Source organism: Falco peregrinus, chromosome 3 (assembly GCF_023634155.1).
Source record: "Falco peregrinus isolate bFalPer1 chromosome 3, bFalPer1.pri, whole genome shotgun sequence".
Taxonomy (NCBI): Eukaryota; Metazoa; Chordata; class Aves; order Falconiformes; family Falconidae; genus Falco; species Falco peregrinus.
Window position 1 is genome coordinate 34531446 of NC_073723.1, and position 12967 is coordinate 34544412.

The following is a 12967-nucleotide window of genomic DNA, read 5'->3' on the forward strand; positions in this document are numbered from 1 at the left end:
AGTGGGTCTGAAAGTACTGCAGAGGCAGAGGACTCATTTCTGAGGCAGGACAGACTTGATTACATCAAAGCCACTTCTTTACCCCAGTGGCTGTGGTAGTCTGCCTGGTTCTTTGAATGAGGACGGTGGTAAAAAATGACGTGAGATTGTGAGGAGGAGAAGAGAAAGAAGGCATTCTTGTGCTTCTCAGAAAGCCTAAAACGGCCCCAGGGCAGAAAGAGGGACTGAAAATGATACCATAAAGTTCCCAAGAAGACCATTAAGACCTTTTCCCTGAAATCAAGTAAATAGATGTCTTAAGAAACAGTTCACAACTCCACTGTTGTTTGTATGAAGAGAGAAAGAAACAAAAGCAGATGCAATTAAGAAGTACCACAGCTTAGTTGGAAACAAATTGATTACATTTTGCCTGAAACTTTTCCTTTCTTTGAGCAGAAGCAGAGTTGATAAGGAAGTTTCACTATATAGCTTCATAAGGGAACATTTGATAGCATATCTTCCAGTGAATCCATTTCATTTTAAAGAGTACTTTTTTCTTTCCCTTGTCTTTCTATTGCGTAAACCATGTAAATGAACACCTGCAATAAGTCTGATCATAAAGGAGTTTCCTTTACTGTCCACAAAAATTTTCGGTATTCTTGCAGTAAGTGGCTTGGGAAAGATTAGAAAAAACAATTTTTTACTCTAGATTTTTGTGAAGGAGTCGATTTTTTTTTTTCTCCGTTTAGGCATGTTTAATAATAACATTGGATTGCACCTCAATGATCAAATACTAGCTTTTTGCAGAAAACTTAAATCTGTTTACACCTGTTTTCTCTGGGCAAAGCTGCTGTTATTTCATCCAGTATCTTTCTTCTGAAGTACAGCAGTAGGGTATGTGAATTAAAGAAGGTAAATTCTCATTTCTGACTAGCATAGTGTTGCAATTTGTTTCAGTAGACTTCCCACTTTGACGAGGTTGTGATGCTTTAAAGTCCTGGCCCTGAGGATTCCAACTCTGGTTGGGTTTTCAGTGAATGAGCAGATCATCTGGACCCTGATCATATTGATCATATTCTCTGGAATTCCTTTATTTTTATTTTTTTTAGTAATGGAAGAAAATAAAATCCTAGTTTACTGAATTAAAAAAAAATACCCCACTGTAAAGATAAAAAAGTTGTAAAGGAGATTGGAAAGACCTATAACGGAAGTATATTTCTTACATCTTTTTAATATTTTAATAACAAAAAAAACCCCCCACAACCCTTATTAACAGTAGTTTTGGTCTGTTGATGACATGTTTTGATCTGAAATGACTATGAATAATTGCGATTTTCTTCCTCAGGCTTCACATATTTCTACAAAGGAAAAGAATACTGGAAATTCAATAATCAGATGCTCAGGGTGGAACCTGGCTATCCCAGATCCATCCTCAAGGATTTTATGGGTTGTGATGGACCAACAGATCGAGATAAAGACCGACACAGCCCTCAAGATGATGTTGACATTGTCATCAAACTGGACAACACAGCCAGCACTGTGAAAGCTATAGCCATCGTCATTCCCTGCATTCTGGCCTTGTGCCTCCTTGTCTTGGTTTACACTGTGTTCCAGTTCAAAAGGAAAGGAACACCCCGCCACATACTGTACTGCAAACGCTCTATGCAAGAGTGGGTGTGATGTAGGGTTTTGGTTTTTCTCTTTCCTTCCCAGGAGTTTATGGTAACTTGAGATTCAACACAAGAGCTGTTATGCAGTTTCCTAGCTAGGAGCAGGCATCTGTCAGTCTGAAACAAAGCTGATCTTTAAAACCCAGGGGGTTGCCTGTCCTGCACGTGAGTGGCGATTCGCTCAGCTGGGAAGCTTCCATGCTACACAGTATCTGCTGTTTCTTCAGTCCTTTGTCTTTCTTTGTCATTTGATTCTAGGCCTTTCCTCTGCACGCTCAATGCCCTATAAACTGTCAGGATTAACTAATGAAGAGGAAAAAAATAAATCTCCAATGTTTCTACATTTTTCACTGAAGGCCTGTTCCCCTTTGAAAAAATTTTTGGTGAAAGTAAATTTTTTTAGAAAAACACAACAACCCATAATGGAACTTTCAGGAAAGTGAGAAGACCCAAAACAGCTTTGTCTCCAAAGAGGATTGCTTTCTGTCTGCTACGGATAAAGTCCTATACTCCTACTTCCAGTTTTGTCAGGTGGGAGACTCAGATGACATGCAGGACTTCAGACTGTTCGGACAGCCATTTTCCAACAAACAAGGGGCCAAAATATCTGCAATATAGTAACAGCCTTAATAATACATTCATTTTGTGTTTTTTACAGCTGCTCTGGGCTATGTCCTCAATGTTTTAAACTCATTTATATTCATTACTATATTCAAGCAAAACCTTTTTATTGGTGTGTTTGATTTTTGGTTGGTTTTCCTGCATAATCTTTCCCAAGCTGTACCAGGCCAACTGCCCCAGGCCTTTCATAGGTCTGTCAGGAGCACTCATTCCAAAGCACGATAAAAAGCAGTGTGTCTCTGAAGTGGATTTCAATGAACTAAAGCAACAGTCATGCTACAGAGAAAATTGATGCTGGTATTACATCGGTGGTGTAACCCTTTGAGAACTATTGCATCCGTTTTCAGAGTCTGGTGGATGTTAATCTTGGTTGTCATTAAATTATAGGATTGTGTTTGGGTAATACAGATTTTAAAAGAAAAACAATTTTTCAAAACAGATTTCCTGTGACTGCAAGTAAGTGTTTTTAATTATTTGCATTATTGATAGAAAAGCATTTGTAACATAAATAGTTACCAGCTACTTTTTGGTCAAAGGAACCAAACCTGTTTTAATAACTTCTACCACTTACCGAGATTTTTTCTGAACTGGCAGCAGTTTTATAGCTTAGCCTCTTATCTTAAGCATCTTGAATTTTTCTTTTAAACTATGTTGTATGATAATTCAATTTGCCTCTGCAGAGGCAGAGCTACAGTTTCAAAGGAAAGCAAAAATGGTGACTCTGATATTGCATGAGAATCCTCTGGTGTGTTACCCCTTTGCATGTTCACCATAGTTCTCAAAGGGTTAGTCAAATTTCTGGCCTTCAGCCGGACATGGTATCACTGACAGAGCCAAGGGACCACCAAAGCATCTTGTCATTCAGTGTAATTTTTGCTAACAGCAGTATTGTCATTTTCATGTGACCTGCAGAGCAGGTTTGTATCAATATTTTTTTCCTAGAGAAAAGTCAGCAACTGACAGACCTCTTTATTGATTTTAGGAGCTGCTTCTTGCAGTGGTAGGCTTTACAGTCACTGGGCTGTGAACTTATTAAAGATGGTCAGAATGATGCACCCCAAAAGTCAGACACCTGGTTTTTTATGAAAGCCAGGATTTGAGGGGAGTAGCTTTTGCAACAATGAACAGCTTGCCTTGAACTTGATTATTGACCTGTTGACTGTCATTACAAAGTTAAACATTGTCTTCTGTGAACAGCTTCACTGTCTGAATTTCCTTAAAGTGTACTGTCCTATCTCTTTGGTCTTTGACCTTTAACTTGCAAACTGGCACAAACTGAAGGGAATCTGGTGTTGCAAATGAGCTAAGATGAGTTTTATTTCTTAAAAGGCCTAATATGCATTATCCAAAATTCAAGGAAAAAAAAAGGTTGATGTGTTTTAGTAGAAAAGAACTGACATAAACCAAAATATTTATGATAGATCTGTAGAAGGGTATTTTGCTATGTATACGTGCACACTCTAAAAATGAACTACAGTAGAAGTTAATTTTTATTTAAATTGAATACAATTTTCAGTATAAAACTATAATTTCTACAAATAGTTAGTTATTAATAAAAAGGCTATAGGAAAGTATTGAAATACTTGAAATGGCCAGTATGGGCTTTTACATAAAATGAGACTTTTATACTACATCCAACCAATTTCTTACTGGTTTCTTAATCCACATAACAGGATCACTTTTTAGAGAGTGTAGGTATATATACATGTATATTATGGTTATTATTATTTTGGTAATGGATAGCTTGATTGCCTTGAATTTATATTTATATTGAGCATAGCATGAAAAATAGTGTGGCTTTTTTTTAATTACATGACTTTATATTGATTTGAGGACTTATTTTATGTTCATGTGTGGCATGCTATAAAGCATTGCAAACTTGTTTCTTAGGGCATAAACAGATATACATATGTATGGCTAACAAAAATGAAGATTAGAAAAAGATAGAGTTTTACAACAAATATGCAATGCGGGTGGCATTTTGGAGATGTTTTGTAGAGGTACTGCATACTGTAGGTTAGAAGTGCACCAGTATCAGCCCATAGCATTATTTAGTAAATCCAATTCAGTTGTTGCTGAAAATATAGATTAATTGACAGTTAAGTAACATAGGACATTTTATGCACATCAGCTTATTTGGTGAATTCAGAATTCTATGCCTGTTTGTCATATATATTAAAAAGTCTGTATGTGTTTGTATACCTATAAATGCACACAAACACACACATACACATACGTGCATATTTTAATCCATGGAGAGATTTTTATTGTCAACAAACTGCTATAACTTATGTTCTGCTGCAGACAGAACAAAATTATTCATGTTGCTGTTCCAATTTTGTCCCTTGGGTAGCTGGTGGAAAATACTAACAGCACTACTTATTCTGCATTTGGTTTTCCTTTGCAATAGGAGAACTTACTTTATATTATCTTCAAGTTGGAACAGCATCTCATCGGGTTTTTTATTCACTTGAAAATCTCACTTCAATTTTGAAATATCTTTCATGGCAGCTTTAACCTTTTGTGAAACTGTTTCCCTGACAGTAATGAAGTGCTGAGCATGTTGACTGTTGTTCTTTGATAAGGTAACAAAAGTGTTTGTATTTGGAGAATTTATCTTTAATTATGCAGGAAGGTAAGTGTGATAAGTCTAGTGCTTCTCATATGGTACATCATAGATACATGAATACATGATAAGTTGATTGTTTATTTTCTTTTACTTAAAAGTGCATATATGTTATATACAGAGAGAGAGAAAATATTATATTGGCATGTTTACGTCATGCAGAGCAAGATTGTGTCAGCATTTCTATTACATACGCCTCTTTTCAGTAGGTTATAACACAGTCATAAAGGTTTGCTTTAAGTAAAAGATGTAGAAGCAATTTTGTTCACAGTAATACCCAAATACATACTGGCTAGTTTCAAATTATAGAAGTTCAGAGTCAATTAGTGATGTTGCCTGATCTAGTTGTGAACTCAAATGAGTAAAAGTTTTAAGATGATGTTATTTTTTGAACAGTTGTTTTTCTACCAGGGCCTATAATTATGAGAATTAGGAAAAAACGAATTGAAAATATTTTTAGTTCTGCACTCTTGATTCCTGCTCATGTGCCGTAACTCTTTTTCATACAGTTTTTAATAAACATTTCCATATTGCTATTGTTATGATCTGTACTGTAGAACAATACAAAAATGAATATGTATTGTGTTAATCAGTTACAGTCTATCAAGCTGACTATACAGGGTTATGTATCTTCAGAATACTGTGGTCTGTATGATGCAGGAGGCCAAAGCAGATGATGGCAGTATTTCCTCTGGCCTTTTAATGTATAAACCTATGAAAAGGTTGTTGACTGTAGACAAAAAATAATTTTTATCAAAAAATACATTTAAAAAACTATGTAACTGTATATTTACTGGATAGGCTGGGATGGAGAGGCTCAAATGGCTCCAAAGGAGCCCTTTCAAGTCTCCTGAATAAATGTAATACATATTTTATATATTCCTATACACTTTTGTTCTTTTTCTTCTTTCCAAGTGGGGCAAAGGGAGGGGATAATTAAAGGAAAAGTGGGGGGGTTTTAGGCTAATTTTGTGAATGAAAATAACAGAAGCTAATAGATTCAAGTCTAAGGGGCAGACTTACACTTTTGCTTAGAAGTGTACTTCACCTCCCCAGCTGTTTGGTCGAGACTCCTGTGCCATTAGCACTGTGGGTTAAGAACAGAGTGTAAGGCTTAATTTTTGAATTTTCAACTTTTGGGGGGGCTCTTACTTCACAATCTTAATGTCAGTTAAATGTAGCTTTTGGTACCAAATTATATAGAATCAAATTCTAGCTTGTTGGTTAGAAAAAATTGTGTAGAATAGAAAGTAGGTCTGCCTATAAGCAATGGAAGCATTACATTCCTATTCTAGGTTGTTTTTTTTTTTGCATCTGAATCATTGCCAGGGCAAATAAAAAATACACATAACAAATTGAACAATGAATGTTCCAGGCACTGCATTTTGAAGAAAGTAGAAATGCAAGCTATCACACCATTAGCAGCCTAAATTTGAGATAGCATAAGATGACTGGGTTGAGGAGCAAGGATATGACTGTAGGGTTTTGCTCTGTCTTGGCTCCCATATCTTCTCAGAACATGGCCTGAGTTTTTGTCACCAGCTGCTGAGGTGGAGGAAGCCATGCACCGTGGCAGTAGGAGATGTGAAGCAGCCATTGCAGAGCAATAGCTCCCTGTTGTCTTTTGTTGTTAAGACTGTCTTTGGACAGCCCTGTTTCCAGAAGTGTAAATAGATGACTGCAGCCGTATGAGCCATAAGGAAGATCATTATTATCAGTGGAGGGAACAAATGTCACTGGCCACTTAGCTGTTCAGCTATGCTGAACAAGTCAAATAATATTGTCTGGGAGCTGAGGAACAGATAACCCATTATTGAATACAATGGTATAGCCGTGACTGATACACCAGCACTGTAATGTTAGATGCACTTCCTTAGCTCACACCACAGAGACTGCAGACAAACGGAGTGGTTCACAGAAGACCATTTAAACATATGTCAGTTACAAAATCAGGTGTAAATGAACCATATACTCATGAAATTGAGCTCTGATTTATGCATGTAACTCAATTGTCTGCCACTGGTGTCACGAACAAATGTTATGTGTGAATCAGCTCTGTCTAACCCATTCTTGTGACTTGCCATCTGAGAAGTCAGAGGCTGATAAAGACATTGCCATCAGTGCCATCGATGCTGAAAATTTCTGGTAAGCATCAAAAGCATACCATCACTTGTTGCAGACTGACTCCATGTGATGCTTGACCTAATGTTAAGCAGCAAAGATTCTGTATGATGTGGCACTATTTGATCTATCTATGTAACTAAGAAAGCTCAGTAATAATCAGGAGATCATATTCTGAAGGATCATCAGTATATGACAACAGCAAGCTTCTGTGCCTAAAATCAAAATGTATTTCAAAGAAGCTCTTGGACAGCATTAAAAACATACATCATAAACAGGACTTATTTCCCAATATACATAAGTTTTAGCATACAATCTACAAGATATAGTCAGTTTATTAACATTTGCGGTTGCAACTGCCCATTATGCCTTTTAGATATGACATTCTGTGAGAGGTGTTCATAAAGTATGTTTGCCCTGTGGAGATAGCCTTATGTACTGCTCTGGTCTGCCCACAGTATAGATGAAACAAATTTTAGAGACAGGGGAGACATAAATGAAGGAATGCTGATGTAAACTAGCATGCTAAAGACAATTTTCTACTTGTGGATATGCATGCAACGTAGTGCTACTTGCTGTCACAGTAAAACTACATAAACAATAATCATTACTCATACCAGCCATTTACGATGGCATGGAGCTTTCCAGTCACACAGCTTCGCTTCTTCACCTCCTTTAGAATTATGTTGTCCACAGATGATAATTATAATAGCCACTACATAAACCAAATCTTTCTGTTTAGTTAATAGTAATTTCTACCCTATGAAATTGCATCACATCCTTTTTATAACTATGACTTTAATCTCCTTGGCAAGCTATTGGCATATCTGCATTTGTAGCCTTTCATGTCTATTACAGTTTTTCGCTGTTGCAGTAAAATATATGCCGAACGTTCTCTCCATCTTGCCATCTGGCACTAACACATGGAATAATCATTTTCATTCTGTGCCATGCATGTGTCCTGGATCATCCATTTGCCCATCCGTTATTCTGGGAATGGGCTTTCTGGGAAGTGGGATTAGTGACAGAAGGCTGGGATAAAATAACTTCCTAAAGTACCTGGTTAGTCCTTAACAATATGACAATAGAGTCTGAAGAGTTTTTAGTGAAGTATTATATTACTTACCCACTGGCAACAGAAAAGTGTAACTCTGCCAATCAGTGCATGCCCAGATGGGTTCACCACTTGCAAAGAGTAGTGTGTTAAGTCAGAAAAGAATGTTTCTAATCCATATTTCTGTCCTGATGTGTTGGCATACTTTAGCACCCAGACTGCAAACACATTCATAGCTTATGTGGCTGTACATGAAATCGTCTGCCCTGTAAAAGGTGAGAGTGCTTAGGGTCAGCAGGCAACCAGTGCTAATGTGTTTATAAGGTATGAATACCTTTTGGTTCCCTTTTACATTTAAAGGAGCAAAGAAAAGAAAGTAGGTGTCTCCATAACAAAAAATGATGGTTTATAGTATTTTTTGTCAGTGTTCACAATTGTCTGATATTATATATAGCTCAAACATTACTATTGAAAAACTGATATATTCCAGCTGAAATGCATACCCCATATTTAGGCATACAATGAATCTGAATAGAGATGCACATGTTGTGTATGCTATGCTTGGCTATTGCCACAAAATTGTCAGAGTTCACATACTGATTATCTTCACGTCTTACGGGAGCACCATGTTGGAGTCAGCTCCGAGCAGTTTGTCTGCTTGGATATAAGTAGAGTTATATAACTTAGGAAATGGTACATGTGATTGCATGTATTCAGAAGACACCAGCAACCTACAGTGCTGTTTTAAATGATCATGAGAACTCCAGTTCATACCTGCAAGGCATAGCTGAAGCTTGTATTTACATGGTTGTGTTTTCATAAAGTGTTATGAACTCTGGCCATGCCTCACGAGGTATAGGAAAACTATTAAAAATATCTTTCACGATAGCTGTTGTCAGTACTCACACAGCTCACAGAAATACCTGAGATTGTTATGCTCAAGAAAATTTAATCTCGAGTAGGAATCCAGAATTGAAGGAAAGTGTGATGATGCAAATAATCTATTCCCAGCTCTTACTCTATGTAATGTATTTGGTAAAACACTGTCAACTAAGTATATGTCTAACATCCACCTTTACTGTGTTTCCAAAACCATGCGATCTCTTGTCAATCCATGCACAGTATTGTCTTACTGTGTCTGACTAAAAAACATTTTAAAGTATAGGTCAAGGATTGTGATACTCCCTTCTTGTTTTCTAAGGTACAGAGGTCATCATCTGCTATCAATATGCATTCCTTTGAAGGTGGTAGTCTTTGGATCACAGTGATGATGAATACAGATTTAAAGGAACACCCTATTGTTTTTTCTTTTCTCAGAGAAAACTTAAATTAGTCATGAACTTTCTTTCCACGACTTCTAGGATCCACAGGAAAACAAACTACCTTGTTTCGTCAAAGACTGCAGACAGACACAGAAAAACCAGCATAAGTACATTTCCATTTTTCAATTTAAGAAGAATATAAGAAAAGGAATAAAATTGTTTTGGCTTATAATTGCAAGTACCAAACCAGTTTGTCAGAAAGGGAAAGAGCCAAGGACCACCAACACCACTATAAATTGCCTTTATCTGCTATGTAATCAACAATAATATAAAAACAAAGGAGATGTTATCTGGAAGTCAGTGACAACTTTGAAAGTATTATTGGTCTCAAACAACAAGAATACCTGTTAGGCTGTAGAAAGTCCAGTGAATTTTGTATTTGGTGTCATAATCCAAAGGGCTTCTCAGTATATTTAGTCTAAACCTGACTAGAAATATATATAGTGAGCACGTTATCTACTGCAATCAAAAATCTATTGAGATTTAATCAAACTAACATCAGCCTGAATCTATGTGCAAAAACTTGTCACAGTGAAATGTTCTTACGTTTCTCTTCAGAAATTAGATTTAAAAAGTTGTCTACCATTTTAAGAACTCCACTGGATGAAATACTGAAGGACAAAGAAACCTTTACCTCATACATCTTGAACTCCATCATATCTCAGTCCTGAAGTGATGTAACAGAAGTACTTTTATGACCCTTAGATAGATCACATACTGCTATTTGTTTATGTAAACTGAAAAGTAAAATCAAACCTCCGCCCCCTTCTTTCACTGTGCCCTGACATGTTTCCTGACTAATTCAGGCACTTTTTAATTTTATCCGCTCTTGGTACACATGTGAGAAATGATCTGTTCACAGTACAGAGAAAGCAAGAAAATTTTGTTGTCTGTCTCATTGAATCACACACAACTTTTTACAGTCTCTCACTAGGAAATAAAGCTTTTTTGTGCCTATGGTGAAGAGGTAGTACCTTCTCAAAAACTCATGTGAACATCTGAGGACCCCGATGTAGATCTTTCACTAAGTCTTGTTCATTGTCCAGTCCCCCAGCACTGAGCTCCAAGTTACTCACTTCAGATTATTGAAGTCTCTGCATTGACACTTCCATCTTTGAGTCTTTTATAAAAAAAGACATGGTACAGCCAGCACTGACCATCATGGACTTCTTGTTTGCATCTTGGGGCTACTTGCCTGGTCACATATACAATGGTGTAGCAGAAGAGACCTATAATTTTTCATTCCAGCCACTGCATACCATTTGCATGTGTCGTTTATGCCATCTGTGAGAAGTGATGAGTCTAGAAAGCTGCATTTCAGAAAAGGTTTTATTATTTTTAGTGGTTCCAGTTCTCATCTTTAACTTTTTCCATTTTTCCTTTGCATTTGGATGCCTGTAATATGTATCATGTATATTCACACAAACATTATATGGCTAGACTCCTTCCTCTACCGCAAGTCAGTTCATACATATACATCAACTACCATTACATTACTGCTGTAGCATAGTATGCTAGCACTGTTGCATGGCAGAATGCTTTGCTGTTATGCATTGTTTTCTGATTGAGCCTAATTTTTAGGTATCATAAATAACATATTTATGAAGAGCTCTGTCTGACATCTGCTACTGTAGTCTGGGAATCGGAGTGATTACACGGTTCAGTTACAGCTTGCAGAAAAAGGTGCAGGTGCTTGACTTCTGTAGGTTTATTGTATGTGATACGTGTTCTTATATCAGAAGCTCTTTGAGGGAGGTGATGCCTGCTCCTTGCCAGTCCTGTTGCTAGTATTGTTAGCAGTTAAAGCATGTACAGCTGGTTTTGTCGGTGTGTAGTCAATCAAAGTTTGATATGGATATGTATAAGAAGGGTACATTGTTTTCCATGCTTCACACACATTCTTGGTTTTCTTACTCGCACCAAGTGCTCTTGTATCTACCAGAACCTGCTTTCTTCCTTAGTTCTTCTCGTTGGGTGTTATTTTAGCAGCAGATTTTCCATCTTGTTGCCATTCCTTACCCCCTGCCTGCCCCGCCCCCCCCCCCCCCCCCCCCCCCCAATCCCTGTAATTCCAGCAGAAATTGTTCTGGTTCCAATACATTAACTAGAAGCTACTACAGTTCTGACTCTTCTCACACTTGCTTCTTTATCCTCCACCTCTGAGAAAGAGGAAATCAGCCTTTCATGCAGAGACATAGATTTTGGAACAGTTGTTAGGATAGCTCTGGAAGTGGTTTTATGCATAACATTATCATAAAATTCACACATTGTTAAACATCAACTCTTTTCAGGCACTGCTTCTTGAACCACCCAACAATGGTTCATTTAATTTACAAAGCCTGACAAATAAGTCAGAATATGGATGGGATGATTTGTCTGTGACACAAATTTCTCATTTTTATTCCCTTTTCTCTACATAGCTCCATGTGCATTTCATGCCCATGTTTGGCTCATTAGGATGTGTGTTAGTAACAGAATAACTGGAGCATTTATTTTCTTTCTGCACCTAAATTTCATTTTATTATTGTTATTTTATTTTACTTTATTTCTTATTTTATTGGCTCACACAACATTCTATACAGTAACCTTTTTATAACTGACATATGTTATTCCTTCAGGTAGCTTCTACTGACAAACACAAAGCTTGTTTGTGTGCAAATGCAAGGCTGACTAAATGGTGCTAAAGTGTATTATGACTGTCAGATATAATCAGGCAAAATTTTGTGGTGCTTAGACTGATTTTTTCATTGATTTTATTGATCAATGCATTGAACAGTGTTTTGTCATACACAATTTGTCTTTTATTAGTAAACCAAGACCTCATAGTGCATTGTTAAACAAAATGGGTTAATTAATCTATGTAACAGCTCACCAAGCTATTATCTCTTTAACTCCTTATAATGTTGTGTGGTCAAGGGGTCATGATAATAATCTCATTGCTGTAGACCATTAACATGACTGAACATTTTCAACAAAGTACTTATGTTTACAATGCTATAACCCTTTGACTGCTGCGGCAACCTTTAACCACAGAAAGTCACGTGCTAGAATCATCATTATGGTTCTTGCCATGGCAATCAAAGAGTTAAGGGCTGTGCAGTGATTTGTTTATATTTATTAATTTATATTTATTTTTTGTTTTCATTTGAGAAGGGGGGAATTGGGGTGGGGCAGTTCTTGTCTGCTGTAAGTGTCTTAACCAAGGGAAGGGTTAAAATGGCTTTTTATACTATTGCATCTTATGTACTTACCATTGTTTCATTGTGTTGTAATTAAAAAAATCTGTCAATAAATAAGAGAACAGAACAAAGTTTCATAAATGCATTGTGGTTTAATTGATATATATTACTATAAGATTTATAGCTGCTGTTTCTTTAGGTACTGTATAACATTACAGACAACTTTAGCCTCAGAAGAACGCCTAACCATGTATAGAGATATGGCTATATCTGGGTATGAGCAGGGTGAAAGAAACATTAGTTAATTTTCCTAATCAAAGTAGAGCAGGAAAAACTGATTTTTATAGAAAAGAGGTAGTGTGTGTGATAGTGTGGACCTGTTTCTGTAACGTCTG

At 36.7% G+C, this 12967-nt stretch overlaps 1 protein-coding gene across 2 annotated transcripts in view; it reads left to right on the forward strand.

The window, feature by feature from the left end:
- Positions 1 to 12713, forward strand: part of MMP16 (matrix metallopeptidase 16) — a 194193-nt gene extending 181480 nt beyond the window's left edge. For both annotated transcript variants that reach the window (XM_005233026.4, XM_055798756.1), the window contains one exon: positions 1325 to 12713. In XM_005233026.4, coding sequence (XP_005233083.1) covers positions 1325 to 1659 — 335 coding nt within the window. In that variant the 3' untranslated portion in view covers positions 1660 to 12713. The remainder of the gene's footprint in view (positions 1 to 1324) is intronic.
- Positions 12714 to 12967: the final 254 nt, after the last annotated feature.